Source organism: Lutra lutra, chromosome X (genome assembly GCF_902655055.1).
Source record: "Lutra lutra chromosome X, mLutLut1.2, whole genome shotgun sequence".
NCBI lineage: Eukaryota > Metazoa > Chordata > Mammalia > Carnivora > Mustelidae > Lutra > Lutra lutra.
The window spans coordinates 88,491,907-88,517,332 of NC_062296.1; the positions used below are offsets into that span (position 1 = coordinate 88,491,907).

The 25,426-nt window shown below is 38.1% G+C and overlaps 1 protein-coding gene across 2 annotated transcripts in view; it reads right to left on the minus strand.

Moving 5' to 3' along the window:
* MOSPD2 (motile sperm domain containing 2) overlaps window positions 1-25,426 on the minus strand; it is a 60,415-nt gene that overhangs the window by 30,306 nt on the left and 4,683 nt on the right. For both annotated transcript variants that reach the window (XM_047715293.1, XM_047715291.1), the window contains exons 3-7: window positions 11,584-11,739; window positions 9,669-9,755; window positions 7,847-8,001; window positions 4,471-4,531; window positions 1,528-1,566 (exon numbers count right to left, since the gene is read on the minus strand). In XM_047715293.1, the coding sequence (XP_047571249.1) occupies window positions 1,528-1,566; window positions 4,471-4,531; window positions 7,847-8,001; window positions 9,669-9,755; window positions 11,584-11,739 (498 nt within the window). The remainder of the gene's footprint in view (window positions 1-1,527; window positions 1,567-4,470; window positions 4,532-7,846; window positions 8,002-9,668; window positions 9,756-11,583; window positions 11,740-25,426) is intronic.

Consider the following 25,426-nt stretch of genomic DNA (forward strand, 5'->3'; position numbering starts at 1 on the left):
TTCTTCCCTTGGCTGATTCAAATCTGAATCCTTTTCCTGTAGTAAACCATAACTGTGAGTATTAACAGCTTTCAGTGAGGTCTATTAGTAATTCTAGTGGACTTGAGGGTGATTTGGGGAACCCCCTGAACTTACAGGTGGTGTCAGAAGTGAGAGTAGTCTTGCGTGGACAACTGTGGTCTCCCTAACTCTGCAGATATCACAACTCTTTACACCTTTTATTCCTAGTTTCTTGAGTGCTTTTATCATGGAAATGTACTAGGTTTTGTCAAATGCTTTTCTCGTGTCTGAGATGATCACGTGCTTTCTTTCCTCTAGTCTATGAATACGCTCAATAACATGGGTTGATTTTCATATGTTGAACCAACTTTGCATTCTTGAGATAAATCCTGCTTGGTCGTGGTGTATAATCCTTTTTATATGCTGCTAGGCTCAGTTAGTACTTTATTGGGAGTTGGTCCACCTGTATTCGTAAGGAATAATGGTCTCTAGTTTTCTTTTTCTGTGCTGTTACTAGAATATACTTGCCTCATGAGATAAGTTGGGGAGTGGTCCCTCTTCTATCTTTTGGAAGTTTGCCAAGGTTTGGTGTTGATTCTTCTTTATATGTTTGCTAGAATTTACTGATGAAGTCATTTAGGCCTGGACTCTTCTTTGTGGGAAGTTTTTTGATTACTAATTCAAGGTCTTTTGTTATATTTCTATTCAGATTTTTCTTGAATTATTTCTGTATGTTGTCTTTCTAGGAAGTTGTCCATTTCATCTATATCATCTAAGTTCTTGGCATACAAGCGTTTACAGTATTTCCTTATAGTCCTTTTAATTTCTGTAAGGTCAGCAGTGATGTCTCTTATTTCATTCCTGGTTTTCATCACTGGAATCTTTTTGTCCTTTATCGACTTAGCTAAAGTTTTGTCAATTTTATTTAACTTTTCAAAGAACCAAGGTTTAGTTTCACCAGTTTTCTCTACTGCTTTCTATATAAAAATTGACTCTGGCAAACACAAATAAAAATGTACATTCTGAAAATAACATTAAATTTATGATCATGTTAAAAGCTGGTAAAGAGTGTTTTTCCACTCTTTCAATGATTTTTTTTAACCAAAAAATGTATCATGACTGTCTTATGGAAGGATAATGTGACTACAGAGATTTGGAGTAAATTTTAGATTCATCCCACCTTCTTCCTCAACACCAGAAGCCCTTGAGAAAATCTAGCCAATGCCTATGTTCTGTGACATGCCCATCTGTGGGTGACAAACTGAGGCATCCAGCTCTAGCTGTACCTGAATGGGCTGAACATCTTGACACTGTTTTTAGAGAAGGCTAATGCATGTCCTGTCCAGAACCGGGGGTAGAATTTCAACTGGGTTTGCTTAGGAACAGCCTTTGAGTGTTCTAGCTCCAGCCTCTTAAGAGGACACACCAAGCACAACATAAACATTTTTTTAAACACCACAGAAATATGACTAAATTGGAAAAAAGGAATCAGATTTTGTTTTAGCAAATTATAAGTAATACACTCACCATTCATTATCCAAGGCATATCAAAGATCACCATTTTTGCTGAAAGACAAAAAAAGTTCATTGAATGTGATTTAGTACAATATAGTAGTATCACACTTACACCTGGTCTAGAAAAAGCTGGTGATCTAAACCTAACTAAAAACTGAGCTAGTTGACTCCGTTCTAATTCAGTGAAGTGTGAGTGGTGCTTGAACCAAGTTAACTTCTCACACTGATGAGAGGCCCACCCAGAGCAGCTTTTGGAAATGACCACTGCCTTATCACTGTCCTCTGGCAAATAGCCTATTCTCTTGTTCAATTATTGCTTTTGCTGTTTGCAGAAAGGTACGAAAGAAAACAGTTAAATGGGTAAGTGGTGTCTTTGGATGTGGCATGTCATACTAGTGCTGAAGTTCCATGAACTTTAAAAATGATTTCAATGTCTCTATGTTAATTGAATTTCAATTAAAAAAATTAAAAAATGATTTCAATGTCTAATTTATTGGTTTTGATAATTTTTTAGAGATTATACTGTTAAACCACTCGCATATTTTCCCCTCACCCCAACTTTAATACACTATTATGTTTTTAAGAAACAGAATTTATACTTTTCTTTATACTATAAGCCTCAGGAAGCCAATAATTCCCAAGTATACAGAAGTATTATTTGCATATTTAGATGAAGACTTGAATAGCCCTATTAACAATTATGAGAAAGAACCAGAAATCACAAAGAAGTTTTGATATCCAGTTCATTGTTCTATTCAAATGAATCAAAATGTAATTTCATTCCATTCTGAGCAGAGAACCTCCTAGAATGATTATATTAATGTAGGACAAATAAAGTATGTGTAAGAAACAAGGTATCTTCACAGAGGTAGCCTGGTGCTTAAGACCTCAGTCTTCATCTATGATATGCCTAAAAAGAAGTGCATGTAAGGTTTTATGAAATAATGGTTGTTTCATGATAGATTTTTTATTTTTTTAAAGATTTTATTTATTTATTTGACAGACAGAGATCACAGGTAGGCAGAGAGGCAAGGCAGAGAGAGGAAGGGAAGCAGGCTCCCTGCCGAGCAGAGAGCCCGATGCAGGGCTCGATCCCAGGACTCTGGGATCATGACCTGAGCTGAAGGCAGAGGCTTTAACCCACTGAGCCACCCAGGCGCCCCATCATGATAGATTTTGAAGCATAATCAGTTTAACAGTCTACAAATTTAATGTCTGCAAAACTGCATTATGTAGGCAGGATATAGTCACATGACCTCTAGTTCACTGGAATGAATAGGGTTCTAATTTATCTTTATATAGACCCATGAATGTATTAATAGTTCTCTCAAAAGAATCTTAGATATGTTTTATAAGGTAATAATGTTATCTATACTAGTTATAAATGGCTCTTCACAAACTTTTAGATATTTCAATAAACAAGTGGATATTTTATTTTCATTTCGTATATAAAAAGAACAAGCTAGTAATATGGGGCTGAGATTCCCTACTGGCCACTTGACTGGTACTATAAAACTTAATGAATCAGGGTACATGGTGGATCCAGGATGAATTCAGAAGGAACAGCGGATCCTCCAGGTTTCCCAACCAGACATTCTCTTTTTACCTAAAAAGGTTCATGAGTACACCCTCTGAAGACATGAGAGCACAGGGGTAGCAAATGCACTGATTCTTGAGATCCATCATGCCTGCTCTCTATTCCTTACTTCACATGAATAATAACGTGAAAGCATACTAAAGTAAGAGGAGTTAGGGATTTTAAGCTTTAATATCACCCAAGTCAGGAGTCTCAAAAGACCCTAATTGTGGTATTGGCCAGGGCTGTGCCTAGGCAGACCTGTGAGTTTCCATTTTCTGATATCCCTGTTGTCTTTCTTCTGCTTTTTTCACTTTTAGTCCACTGGAGTTAAAATATATGACTTTTTATATGTGGGACAGCATCTTGACTTCTCCACTGGGAAACCGTCATATAAATCCAATAAATCAAAAATGAATACGTAAGATTTAGGAGTTCTTCATTCAGGTAATTAATGCAAGAATCAATTAAAAACAAGCTCTAAGGGGCACCTGGGTGGCTCAGTCGTTAAGTGTCTGTCTTGGCTCAGGTCATGATCCCAGAGTCCTAGGATCGAGCCCTGCATCAGGCTCCCTGCTTAGTGGAAGCCTGCTTCTGCCTCTCTCACTCCTCCTGCTTGTGTTCCCTCTCTTGCTGCGTCTCTGTCAAATAAATAAATAAAATCTTAAAAAAAAAAAAAAGCTCTAAATGCGAGATTTCAATGTAGTGTATGCTAGTCTAATTTTTTAAAAGATTTTATTTATTTATTTGAGAGTGTGTGTGCATGTGCGGGGGGAGGGGCAGAGGGAGAGGGAGAAGCACACTCCCCGTTGAGCTGGGAACTTGATGTGGGACTCGATCCCAGGACCCTGGGATCATGACTGAGCCAAAGGCAAATGCTTAACCCACTGAGCTACCCGGGCACCCAAGTCTAATGTTTTCTTAATGACAATTTTAAAATAACAATTAGTAACACAGTTTATTTTATATATGAGTACTGCTTATCACATGGCGTATTTTATCAATACTGCTTTCCTGTTTCTTCCATGGAAGAACTTAAGAAGTTCCATATAATAAATATTATTTTAAATGAGTTGAGTAAAAATGGAATAATCTTTGAAATAAAGGTATTTTTATGTACTTGTGTGTGTGTGTGTGTGTGTGTTAAAGGATGCCATCAATGCAGTTTAGAACTTAACTTCTTAAAACTATAAAGGACAATGATTATGAAAATTTTCCTTTATATCTACTAAGATAATACACTTAAACTTGTATGCACACATTTAAGCTCATCAGAAAATAACACTTCATGAATTAAAGTCTACAATAATATAAAGCAATCTCAGCAATTGTTTATAGCTTCTATATATTGTATTTTTATAAAGGAGTAAGTTACTTACAGAGGTATTTAGGATAATAAACCTTAAAGCAGTTGATGATAAAGCGTACAAAGTCCATGTCCTAAAACAAAGATTATACATTTAAATCTTTAAGACTATCTACATTAGAGAATTTTATATTGCACATTTCTAAAGGTGATAAACTATTAAATACAAATGAGACAATTCTTTAAAAAATAAGCTCATATATAAATACCTATCTATATTGCCAGGGATTAAGGTTTTAAGTCATTAAGCTACTTACAACAATCAGTCCTAAAATCAAGTAAAAGAAATCAGATGCTCAATCATTCCCTCATTCCCGTTACCTCTAACTAGTGAGATACTTCAGGCTGCTTAAGTAACATGACATTACATAGTGGAGCTAAGAGCAATGCCTATAGAGAAATTCTAAAAATCTGTTAAACAGTTAAGGAATTACTGAAACATGTATACAGTTTCCAATCTCACTACTTGGAATGGTAATACATGTAACATCAATCCTGGTATACTTGCTTTTGAAACCTGATTCTACAACTTGTAACAGTTACAATAAAATATGTTTTATCAATCTTTTCCACAACATCTAATCTGAACATACTGGTGTGCTGTATCTACTTCACTTTTAGCTTCTTTCCTCTTATTTAGGGACCTCGAATTAGAGTAAGAATTTTTTAGATTGTATCTGAGCTCAATTGAGCTCAATTCCTGGGAAACTTTATGAACATAACTATCTGTTGGTTCTACCACACTGAACACAGCAAAATGAAATTAGGTTACGAGGGTCACTATTCATTCACATGGATCATTTCACTCCCTGTTACTCCAGCCGTTTTATAAGGACTGTAGGATGAAAGATAATCATGCAAACTTAAACCCATCAATTACTGAAAAGTGAGCTGTCCAGAGATGAATCTATAAAGTCATTTCTAGGACGTGAGTTGAGCATCTTTAATTTCAGTAAACTGAAAGTAAGCATCCTTAATTAAGTAATTTTTATGGAATAAATCCTAGCATATAATAGTACCTTTACAACTAATCATTATATCTACTGTGCACCGAGTTTAATAATTTAAGAGTCAAAGAAATATCTCATAACTAGATGTATAAAAACTTGATTACTTAGTATATGATCTGTGGCCCCCAGAGACTTTGCCCAAAAAGTCTTCATCCAGTATTCTTGTTTTCATCTTTTAGCTGAATAGCCTTACTTATCAAATCCCAAGTTACTGCTAATTCAAGTGGATTTGATAGGATACCACTGGTTTTAAGTATATCAGTGGGTACTACAAGAAAAAGCTCCATGAAACCTATTGCTGTGCATTCTGTGAGGATGTCTTCAAGGACTACCTAGTATCCTGTAAAATGTCCTCCCTTTGGGGACACATGAAATACTTTTCTCTCTAGTACAAGTATCAGGAATGAATAAAGTTCTCCTTAGATACTGGTTTTAAAGTATGGCCACTGAAATAATTTTAAATGATTCCATTTCTTTCAGGCAGGCAGATGAAAGACTGGACTCCAATTAGTGGCCCAACTCTAACAAACAGCTTTTAATTTTTTTTGCCTTGCAATTCTGCATACTGTTTATAAGCCAACTTAAATCGTCTGTGAATCATGAGGGAGTCATATATAAAAATAACTCAATTAGGATTCAGTATTTTAAAACATCAATAGGATTCAGTATTTTAAAACATCAATAATGATTTAAATACTTAGTAATGCAAATAAACCTTATTTATAAATTAAAGATAAAGAGACAGCATATAAGTAGTTTAAAAAAAATCAGACCATTCAAGTCAATTCCTTGCCCCTGTGTTTGGCAATAAAAAACATTAGCATTTGTTTATGATTCCGGGTTAATAATTAGAAACCATCATATACAAAGGATGACAGAATCATGATTTTTATGGAATACCTATTTATCTAGGTATTTTGATTTAGACTTTGGGTATAAAACAATTTACTCTCTATTTACAACTCACTGAAATGGAAACAAGATTGAAAAGATCCAGAGCAATGGACTCCTAAAATATACATAGAGATAAAGATGAAAATAAAAATGTGTGCTTCCACCACCCAAAATAACCTCTTGTTCTGTCTAGGTGGTTGTTGTTATTTTGTTGTTGTTGTTGATGTCTAAGAGTTCCTTTTTTGGAGGCTAGGTATCACTAGCACATAACCCTGTCCCCTTTTTCACTATTCATTTTTATTTTTTAAATTTTTTAATTTTTTTGATGCAGTGTTCCATGATTCATTGTTTGCATAAAGCACCGAGTGCTGCTCATTATTCATCTAAAAAAAAGGTATTTTCCAGTATTACTAGAACTTATTTATAAACATCATTTTATATAGCTAGATAGACTCTATCAATTAATACACCATAATTTACCATTTGGCCATGGTGACATTTACATTTTTTTCTAAGTTTTCCTGATCTTATTTTTCAAATATTTTTTTCCAAGTTTTCACTATAAATTTTAAATGATACTCTGAAAAAAACGCTCGGCACACAATGCTTTTTTCTGTACTCGGGATTGTTTCTTTAAAAGAAATTTCCAGAACTTCGTTACCAGGCCAAAGAATATGAATACGGACACCTTAAGATTCTTAACATACGTTGCCGAGAGGCTCTGCAAAAAGGTTTCATTACTGCCCCAGGCAGGTGTGTGAAGGCCACTTCACTGCCACCAGAAGTAGCTAAGGTCTGACTGTAAGAGACAACAGCTGTAATCAGTGTGCCAAAGGCTCCTCATCGCTGCTGAAGGGTCTGTAGTTACTGAGGTCACGAGGGCCCAAATTAAAGTCTCCTGGGTTTTCCTTATTTTTTAAGCTGGACAAAATTACCTGAAGAAAGCCAGTTTCCAAAGCAACCAAATCAAGCAAACAAAAATTGCCAACAAAATGACCAAGTGCCGTAGGTGCCGAAGTCAGGCGAACATCTCACGATTGCCAAACACGGTATGAGTCTAACGGTACTACAGAGAGCATGTATCACTTCTCTGAGTGTTTCCTGAGCCACTACTCTGTGCCAGGCACGGGGCTAGGTGCTGCGGTATATTAGTTCTGACAGAAGAGTTCAGTGGTACCACAGCTACTCATTAACCTGCCGGCTTCCACGGCCCACACTGACATCCTGTATGTCACATGAAGAACATGTCTAGGAAACACACAGTTTTCCATGCCAACTACCGAAGCAAATTTCTTTCTTTGCAATCCTATTTGATGTCCCACTTGACTCACAATACACAAGGAAAACAAATCCCAAACAGACCTTGGTCTGTTTCCTTGTTTGAGTTTGAGACCTTGGTCTCAAACACACAGCAATATTTGGTTGGGAGGAGGGTCGGGGAGGACATGACGATAAATAATGCTTGCGAATTAAAGAAATGCTTACTATGCTATTTATGCCAGTTTCTGACAGGTCGAACATCACTGTTACGGGTTTTCCATTTTCTCTTTTAGCATAACGTTCCAGCCAGAATGCGATAAGCTTCTTTTTGTCCAACATGGTTTTATGGTCTTTTACGTGATACTTCACCCTGATCCAGACTTTTAACAGAACACAGGATAAAAATAAGAAAAATATCTGTCAATAGAATATGAATTTACACATAGACCATTCCTTTCCCTTGACATTTTTCTTCATTTACAATTCATTTGCTTGCTCAGAATAAAAACATCTCTTCCTTCTTTTAAATAAGAAATAGTGTGCACTTGGGAACTTAGAGAGGAGTAGAAGGGGAAAGTCTTCTCCCCAGCCTTGGAAAATAAGCAAACTTCTCTAGTAAGTAAGAGAGAAAAGAAAATACAGGTGAACAAACAATATTTGGTAATAACCTAAAAGTACTGTTCACTGTGCGTGACCAGAAAGCAAGCCAGTGGTTCTGAGAAGACCAGAACAACATCCCACGTGGAGAAGCAGCCCAGACAGAGGCACGAGGGTGGCACGAGTCGGGGCGGGCAGAGTACCACAAAGTGCAGCGCAGGGCAGCTAGGGCAAAATGTGGCCGGTGCTGAGACAAGAAGCTCAAGAGACAAGGGCTGGGCTGGAAAGACTCCAAGTCATACGCTGAGGTGTGCTCTTCCTACTTAAGACATCTCTTGGGGGCAGCAGCACGGAGAGGAGAATGGACAAAGCAAAGAAGGAAACCCAACAGGCTATGCCCTGGGAAGGCAGTTAGGGTCTGAACTGAGGAAGTGATGACCGAAACGGGGAAGGGGCTCCACTGAAGCTGTGGCGGGAGAGGAGGTGCGGAAGGGACAGAGGCTGTGGGCCTGAGCTGGGTGACGCAGAAGGAGGGCTGGCGGTGGATGTGGACCAGTGGGGCTTTTGTGGGGAAGGTGGCCGGCAATCAGTCCAGTGGGATCGGTCAGGTGGGTAGCGGGGTATATAGATGCACGTCCCCCGGGAACCGTGTGGGGTCATCACCGTCTGTGGGGAGGCAAGGTCCTTGAGATCACCCAAGGGGCTGTATCAGCTGGGAAGGAAAAGCAGCCAAGAAAGGAAGGAAGCCTGGGAAGCACATGTAAGGGATGGGGAAAGACAGCAAAGATCAAAATGAAGACGGGGAAAGAGAGCCGGGGACAGCGGGAAATGCCAGGAGAATGCTGCTAAACAGGAATGGACCACAAGCTGCAGAGAGGGAGGGCAGGCAAGCAAGAGCTCGGGGTACGGCTCAGACACTCCTGCCCAGTCACAGCCTTGGTACAAACCAAGCTGGATTCTGGACAAAGGGGAGAGAGGAATAACAAGGTAATCATCAGAATCGTAGGGATGGTTGTTACTGGTCCTTCTGCTATGACAGATTTCATAAGAAGCTAAGGGGAGAAGACTGGTCGGGGTTAGGGGGTCACGGACAGGACAGGGACAGACTTTGAACTTGAAAAACGCTTAGCAATAATTGAAAAGATTTTCCATGAGAATATTATGCTGAATTTTAATATCACTAAATTACAAAGAAGATAACGGCTCTGAATTACATTATTTTGGCTATGTCATAGGATGCGGCATTTGCCTTCACCGCCTACTTTATCATAATGCAAACAGTACATACAACTAAGTGTTTGATACTCCATCAAAATGGCCCTAATGGTCCCCAATTGTGGGAAACTTAATGTGTGGCACATAAGAAGAAGGTACTGCCTATTATTAATTCAGCTGAGATAAATGCATCTCAAAATCTTGAAAAGCCAGCACATCAATTAAATATACTTACACAACTTGTTGCCTTCTTTGTCATAACCGTGGAGATAAATACCACCAATTTCCAATAACCATCTGGGAATGGAGGATTCAGTCAGGTCTAAAAAAGGATAAACGTGATGAGTAGTTGTAACTCGGGGGCCTTTTAAAAAAACTTACAGTGGAAAGGTGATGTTATATAGTAGGTCTGATATTAAAAAAGATAAGCTTATTGAAATATCTGGAAAGAACCTCTGGCAATAAAAAAATGGTGTTTCTTACTAAGTAAACATATTACATAAAGACATGGATGAAAGAAATGAGAATAAAATCCATTTCCCATGACACATCAGCTATTATTATGTGGACACATTCCCATGTCTTGGTTGTGTTTCACATAGTAACTTTCAACAAATACTATCACTACTGGACAATTTCAAGATAACGTGCTAGTAAATATTCACATTACAGACTCAGGATTGATTTAAAAATCACTTACGGTTTCTCTAGTAAAATATTTTTCTACGAAGACTGATATCCAATAGAGTCTAACACATTTTATAATCTTGGGGTAAGTGGAAAATACTTCAAAAAAAAAAAAAAGTTAGATCCTTTAGTAGGAGGAACAAAACAAGGGTCTGCCCAGTCTCTAGTGAGAACACAGCAAGGCAGCAAATGCCAAGGCTTTTGTTTTATTCACCAGTAGTTCCCCGAGAACTTTCGAAGGTTCTTTACCTTTCTGCACCACCCCTTTACCGTATCTTGGCCACGTGTCACTGGAAACTAGCAATTCCATATAAGGAAAAACTACTGTTGAGCTTTAAAGTTCATTCTCTAGTTAAATGATTTACATTTCTTTGCTTGATTAATAAATGCTTCACCGTTTGTTGAAATGATCTATGGTTTTTATATTTCCAATCAAATTATCTCTTAAATACTCCCCTTCTCACGGATTCTTTCTCTAAGTATGAAGACTGGGGAGAGCTTCTGCTCTGGATTTATTTGTTGATTTTTTTGTCTTAAGTCTCCAGACTCACTCACTCCAGGGTTTGTAACCCTCAAAGTCAAGAAATCCTTCTTTGTACTTCAACAAAACCAGTAGTTATGCCAGATTCCGTCTGTTAAATATTTAGAAGAGAGATAATGGGTAACCTTTCCTGTCAAGGGTTCGCCATATACTTGATGACTATTAAAAAAAAAAAAAAAAAACACTTCCAAGATTTAAAACTCCCATTTTGTGGGAAAATGTCAATCTAGAGTTGGGTCTTGAAATCAGTAACTTAAGCAGAGGCGGCTGTAGGCGTCCTTGGGGATAAGCCTGCTTTTTTAGGGACCCCAGTTATTTCGTAATGCTACAGGGGGCACCTATGAGCACAAGCAACTCTGGGGAGAGAGAAAGACATAAGGCAACAACTGGAAAACAGACAAAACAAGTAGAGATGATGCAGTCTGGCTATGGCTTCATGGCACTGAACTAAGCACGCACAGATTAGACTCTGCTCTGAGTGAAAGAGTCTGAATGTAATTCTGCTCCCTGGTGATTGCCTTTCCCTATGAATGATACCACGTTGAAGACATTTGTAAGATGCTCCTTTCAAAGGGTTAGTGGGTTTTTATTTTATTTTTTTTAAAGCTTTTATTTATTTGACAGAGATCACAAGTAGGCAGAGAGGCAGGCAGAGAGAGAGAGAGAGGAGGAAGCAGGCTCCCCGCTGAGCAGAGAGCCCGATTCGGGGCCTGATCCCAGGACCCTGGGATCATGACGTGAGCTGAAGGCAGAGGCTTAACCCACTGAGCCACCCAGGCGCCCCAGTGGGTTTTTATAAAACGTTACATTTTGGTGTTTATGATGATTACCAAGAATATCTGCAAACACACTATTTGATAAATGTAAAACTAACATTTATGCAAGGGACCATATACGGTCAAGGTTAAATTTAACGTCTTACCGTTGACGCACATTTCTTTCCTCCACTGAAAACTCTCATCAAGCATCTTCAGTGCTTCATCGACAATATTATGTCTCCAAATTAAGTAACTTTCAACCCAGTTATCATCTTGTTGTAGCCTTTCAACATCACGTGTATCATATTTATCTGGCTTATCTGGGGGAAAACAGTAATAAACAGCCAGGTCAGATAAATTATCATATGGTTTCACTTATTTGTGGAGCATAAGGAATAGCATGGAGGACAAGGGGAGTTAGAGAGGAGAAGGGAGCTGAGGGAAACTGGAGGGGGAGATGAACCATGAGACTATGGACTCTGAAAAACAACCTGAGGGTTTTGAAGGGGTGGGGGGTGGGAGATTGGGGGAGCCAGGTGGTGGGTATTATGGAGGGCATGCATTGCATGGAGCACTGGGTGTGGTGCAAAAACAATGAATTCTGTTACGCTGAAAAGAAATAAAAAAAAAGAAAAGAAAAAAAATGAAATACAAAATGGAAAACTGACCATGTGTGTAGCAGTCAATATATCCCATAACTTATTGGAATAACTGTTTCCGAGAGTAATTTCTTATCTGCTTACACAGAAGCTATGGTACTTGATACTCCTCTTTCCACATGTTGCTTTATTTTTCTGTAAGTGAACTTGGTTTTGTCACAAGCACCCCTGCACATCCAAATTCTACCATTATGTAAGACTTCTTTCAAATGCTTCCTCTTCCACAAAAATTCCCCTCAGCCCAGAAGGAATTCCTTCCCTCCTGTGACCAGCTACAGGACGTAAACTAAGCCTTTCTTAAGGCATTTCACATGTCTTCCCTTCAATCAGAGTGCCCGAACTTCCCATGTAGGGACAATGTGTAACAGTACAGCCTACATACAATGTAGGACTCCTTCAAAGCAGGTTATACTAGTGCCAATGAAAAGGCTTGCAGGATCACTGAATCTAATCCTTCTCCATTTTCATTTTCTCAGTTAATGCTACCCTCCCAGGGGCCCAAGTGGGAACTTTAGAAAATTCCCTGGCTCCTTCATCTCCTTTTTTTTTTTTTTTGCATCTTGTTAGATGCCAAGTTTTATAGATTTTATCTCCTATTTGCTCCGCCTTATTTCAAGCCATCAGAGATAACAGCCAACAAGGCAGGAAAATATAAACTGCAAAGATGCCTCATTGAGCCTCAATTCCCTTATCTTTAAACTGCTTTAGGTAATCACAGGGCTGTGTGAAGATCAGTTGAAAAGGTATATATGAAAGGTATATATGAAAATACTTGGAAGTTTAAAGCACGATCAAATAAAAGATTACACCACGAATCATGCATTTGGTATTGTGTTACTTTGGATATCTGGACTCTACTTTTCTAATCTATACGATGACTGATTCTATAGCAGGTAAACCCTGGAAAATGTTTTTTGGCTCTGTTCCTCAAAAGTACATATGTAAAGTAAAAATTTTCTTTAATTTATAAACATGAGTTGGATAGGAAAGAGCGGACACTGTTTCACATCAGGAGGGCCCGTGAGAGCACCTGAGCCCTGTGAAAGCACCCTCAAGTCCGGCCACTCTCCGCTCTGCCAATACAGTGCTGTCCTTGGGATTTACAGGCTAGACTCCTTCATTTTCAAGAACATTTCTGCCAAATGCTGAAGTCTGAATAAGCGCAGTTTGCTGGCCATGAAGAACGTGACTAATTCAGTTGGCAATTCAAGCACACAGAAGTGTTTCATGTGTACTGCCCGATTCTGTCACACAGAACATTCAAAGGACATGTAATAAAGGGTCAAGGTTTAATAAAATTTACTGCTTCATCAGGGGCTTTCTAAAATAAAACCAGCTTCTTTTTTTGTTGCTTTAAACTGAGAGTGGCCGCAGTGAAGACTACTATGACCACTGGCCTTGATGAGCCAGTGATGAGCTGGCAGTTTTGCCCATTCTGGTTTCTGTGCAATCAGCTCAAATGTCAGCATTATTTAAAAAAAAAAAAAAGGCAAATGGCTTCTTAGCATTATTATGAAAATAGTTTTGACCTCACGGGCTCCTGCAGAATCCTGGGCAACCCCCAGGGTCCAAAGACGAAACTCAGAACAACTTACCTAGACCAATGTATGGCAAGTGGTAAAAAATAAATATTAGCCATAGTAAGACGAACAAACCATGACTGTTATTACTATCATTATAACCACTTCCGGTATTACCACTAGGGATACCATAAAAGAGACAGTGCCTGTTACTACGAAATGTAAAGTGAACTGCTTTTGGATAGCTTTTAGGGATGCAAGTCTTTGAAATTAGAAATCTCCATTTATATCAAAATGACTAATTACTGTTATTGTCAGGACCTGTGCTTATATATGAAATGCCTGTTCAACATTTGCCCCTTTACACATAGATAGGGAAAGAGAGAGCGGGGAAAAGACAGAGGAGAGGATTGGAGAGGAGGTCTGTATGGTGGTAGGGAGGGAAGGAGGCAGGAAGAAAGTCAGGACAGTCAGGAGGGCTGGAGGGGGGAGAAGGAGGGGGAGAGAGGTGGAGAGAGGGGAGAAAGGGAGAGAGACAGAGAAAAAGAGAGTCAGCTGAACATTCAAGGAAAGGAAAGCTTGGCCAATGAAACAATTTGCTGCTTTCAAGCACGGCCCCCAGGCAACTTAACCCTCAAAAGTATGAGGTGGTTTTCAGAAAACCGGTCCTCTGGTAAATGCAGGTATTATAGGAATAAACTAAAGAGGTACACTCGAAAGGTAACTAGAGCTTTCAAACACACGTTTGTGCACATACACCTCTGCCCTTCCCACCTACTCAAGACATCATTTTGAAAGACTTTACCTCTCCAATAATTAAAGCATAAAAACGAGGAAGAGATCAGGTATTTATATGCCTACATTCTCGTAATACCTTATCCTCACTACTTTCGTCTTGCGGAAAACCAGTGAAAACTTCATTGCAAACCAACATTAATCTCAAGTAATGGCTTTTTAAGCCTAAACTCTGCAGCTCTTCCAAAGAGCTCAATGCTCATTTTGGCCACTCCTTTGTAAGAAACCTTAATGGTTCACTTATGGTTCGCTGTGTCTTTCCATTATTTATTTCTTATATGAATTTTGCTGTGTAGGTAGGTCCTATACTTACACAGTGGATCACCACCAAACACTCAAGTTTAGAATTTGGCAGAGAAAGAACTAAAGATAAATGGCAATGGAGGTTGAGCTCTCAGAAAGACAGTACTACATGTTTCAGGGTAAAGAGGACTTCTCTTTCTCAGCTTCTCATCTCTTTCTCTTTTGTGTGTACGTGCACACACGCACACACACACACACACACACCCTTACTCGCACCCCTTCATACTGTCTCTCAAATATACACTCCAAAAAATTTTTAAGTTTTGCAGGATAAATACAGTTTTTATTTGTAAAACGGTGAAATTTACTATTAACTTTTTCTCCCCCATATTTGTCGGCTGGTGAAATTACCAACAGGTCAGAACTGTATTTTAAAGGTAATGAATATGAAAAAACGTCTAGCCAAATTCAGGATATGGGGCAGAGTGATGGAATCAGAAGACCCATGCTACTATCTATAGGTACTGAGCAAGTCACTCTAGGCCTGATTCTCTTCTCTGTAAAATGGAGATAAGGTCTGCCTACCCGCAGCCTTACAAAGATCAAGAACATTCTGAAAATTTTAAATACTATATAAATGAATTTTCATTAACATAAGGTAGAATGCTATCCATGAATGTAAGATTAAATTCTAATTGACCTACTAATCCATTGAGAAAATCTTAGAAGTATACTGTAGTTATTGTAAATGTGCCTAAATAAAATTCAGATCAAGTTTGGAAAAAATACAGAAGTATTCTGTTAATGAAAACTAGAGAACAGTTCCTAACTAGACAATGTAGTGATGTTCAAAAGCAGCAAATATATAACTGTCAAACATTATAGTAATTTAAAACCTCCTAAACCCTCTTATTTCTCCAGGACTTTGAGCACTGATCCACTTCAAGTCCTGGCAAGGCCCTGGAAGAGCATCTGTACTGGTTGGACCATTTCTATCGGCTGGACCGTGTTACTGTCAGGAGTGATCAGGCTGAAATAAGAAAACATTCCCTTAAGGACATCCTTAAGGGAATGGTAGTAGGCCACAACCTACCCTAAACCTCCACTTTCCTGTGATGTCATCTGGTGAAAGACTAAGAGGTAGGTGCTCTTTTGAGATGGGATGAAGCCACTAGGCTACAGCAGTGATTCTCAAACTTGAGCGCCTGTTAAAATCACCAGGAGGGCTTGTTTAAAAGAGGATTACGCGGCCCCACTCCCAGAGTGCTTAATTCATGGATGGGAACCAAAAATCTGCATTTGTAACAAGCTCCTACAGGATGTTGATGGGTGCCAGTCCAGGGATCACACTTAGAGAACCACCGGTCTATTACAGGTGTTGAAAACCTTTCCGCCAAGGGCCAGATGGTAAGTATCTAAATGTCTTAGACTTTGAAGGCAAAGATGGCTGCCATTGTTGATTCTTCTTTTTTTTAAGCCTTCCTTTAAAAATACAAAAACCATTCTTAGGACAAGGGCTGTACAAGAAGAAAACTTTGCTGACCTATGATTTGTTTAGAGAGGGGAGGGGATTTCTATCTTAGATGATATGTATCTCCATTTATTTATACAGGTGGTCTTTCAATGTTCTTTAGGAACACAACTGTCTTGATAAAAGAAAAAAAAAGTTGTAAATTTCTTCTATTAGATTGAAGTAGTTTAGAGATTGTGTTGCTATATGAGCCAATAATAACATGAGTGGCAAACCTTATACCTCTTATTTTCCTTGCCATATGGGTAACTAGGTTATTTTATATACTGTAGAATTTTAGAAATGATAGTGGAGATCACTGTCTTTCCCTTGACTTTATGGGAGTTATTTTGAAGTTTCAGTTAGACGTACCATTTGTTGTAGGTTTTTAGAAGATATACTTAGAGCAAAGAAAGTTTTCCTTGTTTGCGCCAAGTTTTGTTTGCTTTACACAACGTTGAATTATAGCCAGTGTGGTTTCCTCATTGAAATAAAAGCTTTTCCTCATTTAATTTTGTTAATGCATATATATTTCTATTTGCTCAAGTAAGTATAGAAAAAAGAAAGAGAAAACAAATATGGTTAGCTAAAGAGAAAAGAGAAGGGGCAGAAGAGGCACGTGAGATGAAAGACTTCTAAGTGTTTACTTTTTGTATGTGGCTTTGATTGTTGAACCAGACCTATTCAGAAATGTCATCGAGAAGCATGTTATCAAGGTAGTAAGCTCCTCTGCTACATTTTCTGATTATCATTTTTGTGTCCTGGGACTAGCCAACTGCCTGGGCCTTATTTGTGTGCACGTCTTTCTGCAATGGGGACATTGGTAGGGACCTGTGGCTGCTGACTCAGTCTCTTTGATGGTTACTGATCCAGGTAGGCTTTTTACTTCTCATTGAGACAATGTGAGATGATTTTTCTCTTCTCCATTAAGTTTTCCACTTAATTTAAGCTTTATAACTTACTGTGATAAAGCTGGTGATTGTATTCTTTTATGATTTTTATAATCTCTATCACATCTTTAATTAGGTCTGCTTTTTTGCTCCTCGTGTCTTTGCATTTTCTCTCTGCACTTAATCAGCCATCCTAGGCCTGTCTGTTTCACTAGTTCTTTCAAAAAACCAGTTTATGTTTATTACATTGAGTAGCTTCTTTCCTATATCATGAATATCCGCTATTTGTTTCCTTCTACTTTCTCTATTTACTTATGTTCATTTTGCAGCTCCTTGAATTCAATCTCTAGCTGATTTTAATTTGGGCCTTGTTTTCTAATCAATGAATGTAAAACCATAGATATTCTGTTGCTCAGCTTTAACGAGTAATTTCCATTGTGATATTCCTCTTTAACCCAATAGTTATTTAGCAGAGCTAAGAATTACACACAATACAAGGAAGTTGTTAACCTGTGGCTTATTCAGAGGTGTGTTATTTTAGTTTCCTAACATTTGATTTAAGTACCTGGTTGACTTGTTTTTGTTTTTGTTTTTTGGTGCCAAAACTCGGGATTGTGACTTTAATATGGTTGCTTAGTGGTGTGAAAAGATGGGTTTGTATGATGTAGCTGCTCTGGAATTTCTGAGACTTCTTTTATGATTTAATATTGTGGTGAATGTTTGCAAAAGCTCCAAGAGCACAAATATATTTTCTAAAGTATATATATTCCCAATTTGTTGAGAAGGGACTATACATTCATATATACACATACATATATAGCTTTGATCAACTCTGTTCACTGTGTTAGAATCTAAAATCTTGGGAAGCCTGGTTGGCTCAGTCAGTAGAGCAGGAGACTCTTGATCGCAGGGTCCTGAGTTGGAGCCCCATGTTGGGGGTAGAGTTTACTTAACAAAACAAAATTTTAAGGATCTCTTGCCTGCTTGCTCTATTTCTGAAAGAGGTCTGTTAAAATCTTCAACATGTTTGTGTATTTCTTGAATTTCTCTCATAATTTTGGGAGCTTTTGCTTTATATATGTGAAGGCTATACTGTGAGATACTTATGTTCTTAGTTCTAAATGTTATACCTTTTCAGAGTTCCATTAATCAACAGTAGAATTCCTTTCTACATGTACTCTTTTTCACTCTAAATATTTTGTCTAACAAAAGTGCAGCCAAGATATCTATCACTTTTGGTTGGAACACTTTGTTTTTGTACACTTTTTCTCCATCTCCTTATTTTCAACCTTTCTATATTAGTGTCTTGTAGGTAGAATGCAATTAAGATTTTTTAAATCTGCTCTGTTAATAAGTATTAAATTTGTCCATATTTATGGTAAACTCAATCCCAGGATTCTGGGATTATGAGGTCAGCTGAAGGCAGATACTTAACTGACTGAGCCCCCTAGGGGCCCCCATCTGTTTTGTTTCTTAAATTCCATATATGAGTGAAATCATATGATATTTGTCTTTGACTTATTTCACTTAGCATAATACACTCTAGTTTAATGCACGTTGTAGCAAATGCAAGATTTTATTCTTTTTGATGGCTGAGTAATATTCCATTGTATTTAAATAACACTTCACTAAATACAAGGTGATATCCTAAGAAGTGACAGTATACTATTGACAGACTCTTTAAAGTTGCATATCTCACTTAACATTCAGGATGAACATATATGAAGAATAGGTATCAACAATTTAAAGAGGTAAGTAAAAAAAATATTTGCCAGGCACTGATAAAAGTCATTACTGAGAATAAAGATTAAAAAATAAGCAGGTCTACCAATTCTCTATCCCATCACCAATTTACCACTCAAGTCACCATGTAAAGTTACAATCTTACATGAATGGATAAAGAAGATGTGGTATATATACACAATGGAATACTATTCAAACATCAAAAAATGAAATCTTACCATCTGTGATGTCATGGAGGAAATAGAGGTATTATGCTAAGCAAAATAAGTCAATCAGGGAAAGACAATGATATGATCTCACTCACCTGTGGAATTAAAGAAACAAAACAAAAGATCATAGGGGAAGGGAGGAAAAAATAAAACAAGACAAAATCAGAGCGGGAGACAAAACATAGGAGACTCTTAATCATAGGAAACAAATGAGGGTTGCTGGAGGGGAGGAGGGTAAAGAGATAGGGTACCCGGGTGATGTAATGAGCACTGGGTATAATACTGATGGATCACTGAACTCTACCTCTGAAACTAATAATACACTATATGTTAACGAATGGAATTTAAATAAAAAATAAAATACAATATCAAAAAGTTATAACCTTATAGTCTCTATGACAGAGGGCTGGTATTTTTAGATAGGTAAAATAAGGACAAAAATTGATAAACTCTTAAAATCTTTTCCTCTTGCTCTGATCATGACAACTTTAAAAGGTTAACTGTGAGAATGTTAAAGATGGAACAAAATTTAAGAAAATGCAAGTGTCTGTTTACCTATCTTTTAAAGGCTTTCACTATTGGAGGATAATACATAACTCATTAGCTCTGAGGACTAACTTACGATCTCCCACTATATGCTAGCTCAAAATGGAGACAGGTATTGCAGATACAAAGAGGAATAAAGCCTGAGTGGATCTAGAGAGCTTATGTAAAACATTCAATAGTGTAGTTACACTTTATTTTTTTTTTAAGATTTATTTATTTATTTGACAGACAGAAATCACAAGGAGGCAGAGAGGCAGGCAGAGAGAGAGGAGGAAGCAGGCTCCCCGCAGAGCAGAGAGCCCGATGTGGGGCTCGATCCCAGGACCCTGAGATCATGACCTGAGCCGAAGGCAGAGGCTTTAACCCACTGAGCCACCCAGGCGCCCCTGTAGTTACACTTTAAATGTCATTTTCCTTCTATTCTTCCTCTCCAGAGAGGGCAATTGATAAGGACAATCCCCGTTTTATGCACCCTTTACCTACAGAGGTTCCCTCCCATCACTGCTAATCATCCTGTCCCTGAAATTCTCTGAGATCATCCTGGTTCTTCTACTTCTCTAATCACTTTGTCTCCTTCGTCCTAATAAAATGAAGGCACTCTTCAAGGTTAATTGCTTAATGGGGAAAAAAAGAAGACAGAAGAAAGACATTAAGGAATAACCTAAAGGTTATACTTCAGATGAAACAATATTATGATCCCAGATACAAGATCCAAAACTCAAGAAGGGATGGTAAATAAAGATACTAGTAACTATATGGTAAGTAGACAAACACTAACATATAAAACCGTAAGAAATGGGGGGAGAAGTGACAATGGAGAATGAGGTCAGAACTACACAATGACTCTATTTTTCATGGAGTAGAAAAGAGGAAACATTCTTAACTCATTTTATGAAGACTGCATGATCTTGATGTCAAAACTGCGTAAGAGAAGTATAAGAAAGGAAAATTATAGGCTAATTTATGAATATAGATGTAAAACTCCTAGACAAAATGTCAGCTAACTGAAAACAATGCATTTTAAAAAACCTGATTAATAGAGGCTACCATATTAGCAGATTAAAAAAGAAAAAAAAAAACAAGTGAATGTCTCATCAGATAGAATAAATGTGTTCAACAGATGAAGAAAATACATTTAGTAAATGAAATTCAACCATCAGTAGCGATGGGGAAAAAACAACAAACAAAAACCCAAATGAACAAACCAGAAGTAGATGGTAACTTCTTCATTTTCATAAAGTATATCTACAGAGATCATACTTGATGGTGACATGTTTGCGGCTATCTTTCTAAGATCAGGAACAAGACAAGTAGGCTTTTCTCACTGCTTCAATTCAGCAGTGTTCTAAAGTCCAGCCAGTGTAAAGTAAAAGCATTTAAAGTTGTAAGAACTGGGAAGATAGAAGACTGTCATTATTTCAAGCTGATGTCAGTGCCTACAGAGAAATTCCAAACTAATCTAGAGCTAAATTATCAAAATTAGTAAGAGCTGGTAAGGTTTTTGATTCAATATTAATGTAAAAGTGTCAAATGTACTTTCTGTTAACCACGAACAATCAGAAAATAATTTCTGAACAGATACCATTTAAACCACCACAAAAATAAAACATGTAAGTACCCAGGAATGAATTTAACAAAAGTGAGTTAACCTTTATGGAGAAAACTATAAATCTTTCTATAAGGAAGAGTTTAGCAAAGATATCCCAGATTCTTGGTTAGGAAGACACAGCCCTGATGATGTCAAGCCTCCCAGAAGTGGTCTTCTGATTTAATACAATTCCATTCAAAATTCCAACAACAGTTGGATTTTTGCAGAAACATGATAAGCTGATCCTATAATTTACATGGAGGAACACGGGCCAATAGCCTGTTGAAGGAGTGATTTTCACAGAAGCAGAAGCCAAATGGTCCATAAAGATATGAGAAATGATCAGTCTCGCTGGTACTCAAAGCAATGCAAATTTAAACCATAATGAGTTATCCCTACACCTTAATCAGATGGGCAAAAATTAAAAAAAAAAAACAAAACAATGAAACACCACCACCACCAAATTTTAAAGTGTGGAAAAACAAGGACCTCTGGTTAAAATGAAAGCTGGTATAATCACTTTGGGAACCAGTTCAGCATTACCAAGTAAAGTTGAACACGTGCCTCATCAATGACCCACACATTTCACTGTTGGGTGCAAATCCTAGAGCAGCAGTCCTCAAACTTCTTGTTCTCAGGACCCCTTTTACACTCTTAAAAATAACTAAAGACTCCAAAGGGTTTTTTTGTTTGTTTATATGGGTTATATTTACCAGTAGTTATTCTATTGGGTATTAGAACTAAGGAAAGTTTTAAACATGAGAACACATAAGCACATATCCTAATGGCTGTCAGAGCAATGACATCACCACATGCCATGTAACCTCTGGAAAATGCTATTGTATGCTTGTGAGAGAATGACAGTGAAAAAGGAAAATGATGCTTTGGTGTTATAAAAGTTGTTTTGACCTCTCAAGCTCCTTGAAATGGTATCAAGGAACTACAGTTCCTGGACCAACTTTGAGAACCACTGCCCTAGAGAAAGTCTAGGCACCAGACATGTTTAAAAATGTTTGTAGCAGCACTGCACATAATAGCAAAGCCTAGAAACAACCCCAAATTCACCAGCTAATATTTTCATTCCATGCACTACTATGCAGCTATCAAAAGCAATCAATTATACTTATGTTAGAAATACAAATGACTCTTGAGTAGCAGAAGCAAGTCATGGAAAATACATTCAGCTTTTTCTTTTTAAAGATTTTATTTATTTATTTGACAGAGAGATCACAAGTAGGCAGAGAGGCAGACAGAGAGAGAGGGGGAAGCAGGCTCACCGCTGAGCAGAGAGCCCGATGTGAGGCTCAATCCCAGGACCCTGAGACCATGACCTGAGCTGAAGGCAGAGGCTTAACCCACTGAGCCACCCAGGCGCCCCAGTTTTTTTTTTTTAAAGATTTTTATTTATTTATTTGACAGATGGAGATCAAAAGTGGACAGAGAAACAGGCAGAGAGAGAGAGGAGGAAGCCCAATGCGGGGCTCGATCCCAGGACCCTGGGATCATGACCTGAGCTGAAGGCAGAGGCCTCAACCCACTGAGCCACCCAGGTGCCCCCCCAGCTTTTTTTTTTTTAAAGATTTCATTTATTTATTTGAGAGAGAGAGATCATAAGCAGGCAGAGAGGCAGGCAGAGATAGAGAGGGGGAATCAGACTCCCTGCTGAGCAGAAAGCCTGATGCAGGGCTCAATCCTAGGATCCTGAGACCATGACCTGAGCCGAAGGCAGAGGCTTAGCCCACTGAGCCATCCAGGTGCTCCTACATTCAGCTTTCACTTAAAGTTCAAAAATAGCTAAACTTAATAAAGTACTGGTGAAGAATACATCATAGGCAGTAAAGCTAATGAAAAGCAAGAGAATGAGTAACACCAAATGCAGAACACACCACTGCTCCTGAATGGCAGTGTTAAGTACATGGGTGTTCACTTTATTCGTGTTTCATACAATCTGTACTTAAAAGATATTTCAAATTGTAAAAAATAATAAACCAAGAAAAAGCAAAAATTAAAAGGAAATTATCAAATGAGAGAAAATTATTTAATGGCAATGAAAGAAACCACAAGGGAATGGATAGTTTTGAATAAATTGGAAACATGAAAAAACTTTCAAGACATGTTTCTAAAGGCAAAGGAAACAAAAGCATAAATGAACTTTTGGGACTTCATCAAGATCAAAAGCTTCTGCACAGCAAAGGACAGTCAACAAAACAAAAGAGGCAACCCACAGAATGGGAGGAGATATCTGCAAATGACACTACAGACAAAGGGCTGATATTCACGATCTATAAAGAACTTCTCAAACTCAACACCCAAAAAACAGATAATCATGTCAAAAATGGGCAAAAGACATGAACAGACACTGCTCCAATGAAGATAAACAAATGGCTAACAGACACATGAAAAAAAGTTCATCATTAGCCATCGGAGAGATAAAAATCAAAACAACACTGAGATGCCACCTTACACCAGGCATTAGAATGGCAAAGATGAACAAGGCAGGAAACAACAAATGTTGGAGAGGATGTGGAGAAAGGGGAACCCTCTTACACCATTGGTGGGAATGCAAGTTGGTACAGCCACTTTGGAAAACAGTGTGGAGATTCCTCAAAAAATTAAAAACAGAGCTACCCTATGACCCTGCAATTGCACTACTGGGTAATTTACCCCAAAGATGCAGATGGAGTGAAAAGAAGGGCCATATGTACCCCAGTGTTCCTAGCAGCAATGTCCACAATAGCCAAACTGTGGAAAGCACTGAGATGCCCTTCAACAGACAAATGGATAAAGAAGATGTGGTCCATATGTACAATGAACTATTACTCAGCCATCAGAAAGAATGAATACCCAACTTTTGTATCAACATGACGGGACTGGAGGAGATTATGCTGAGTGAAATAAGTCAAGAAGAGAAAGTCAATGATCATATGGTTTGACTTACTTGTGGAACATAAGGAATAACATGGAGGACTTCAGGAGAAGGAAAGGAAAAGTGAATTGGGGGAAATTGGAGGGGGAGACAAAGCATGACAGACTGTGGACTCTGAGAAACAAACTGAGGGTTTTAGAGGGGAGGGGAGTGGGGTGATGGGTGAGCCCGGTGATGGGTATTAAGGAGGGTACGGATTGTATGGAGCACTGGGCGTTGTACATAAACAATGAATCTTGGAACACTGCATTGAAAACTAATGATGTATTTTATAGTGACTAACATCACACAATAAAAAAACATTTTAGAAATGAAAAAGGTGAAAGTGACATAAATAAGAAAAGCCCAAACCAATTTTAAAAGCCCTAGTAATGAAAAAAAAAAAGTGAACTACAAACCGATGTAAGTATCTGAAAAGAAATTTACTCTCACTAGCAACCAGGATGCAAACTAAAACAAACCATCAATTAAGGAGTAACGACACCACACGTGGGTAAGGTTGTGGTGAGACTAACATTATCACACGTGCTGGTGGGAATGAAGCTTGGTGCAACTTCTGGGGAGGAAAAGGTAGCACATACATGAAGTATCTTAAAAATATTCACACTCTTGAAACCAATAATTCTGGTTCTAGACATGAATCTTAAGGAAACAATCTGAACTACTGCACAAAAAACTGTATTAACAAAAAACTGGAAGGAATATAAATATCCAAATAGGAAGTATTTAAAAGAAAATTATCTTTTTACAGAGCTGAGTATTAAACAGTAATGAAAAACACTATTTACTTCATCAATCTAGGGAAAATAAACTTGATCGTGTCAAGTATAAAATGCAAGCCCTAAAATTACATACACGATAGTCTTTTTTTTTTTTTTTAAGATTTTATTTATTTATTTGACAGAGAGAAATCACAAGTAGGCAGAGAGGCAGGCAGAGAGAGAGGAGGAAGCAGGCTCCCCGCTGAGCAGAAAGCCCGATGTGGGGCTTGAACCCAGGACCTGGGATCATGACCTGAGCCGAAGACAGTGGCCTAACCCACTGAGCCACCCAGGCGCCCCCACGATAGTCTTTTAAGTACTTTTTAACATACAGGGAAAAAAAAAACATATAGAGGGCACCTGGGGGCTCAGTTGGTTAAGTGTCACAGCTGGATGTCAGCTCAGGTCTCAGTCACAAGATCGTGAGTTCAAGCCCCCTGCTGGGCTTAATGCTGGGTGTGGAGCCCATTAAGAATAAAACCAAAAACCAAATGGAAAAAAAAAAATGCCTCCATTGTTAGCAGGATTGTTAGCTGGATGGTTAGCTTATGGGGGACTTTTCTGGCTTTTCTGGTATCATCCAAATTTATTCAAATGAATTCATATACTTGTAAAGT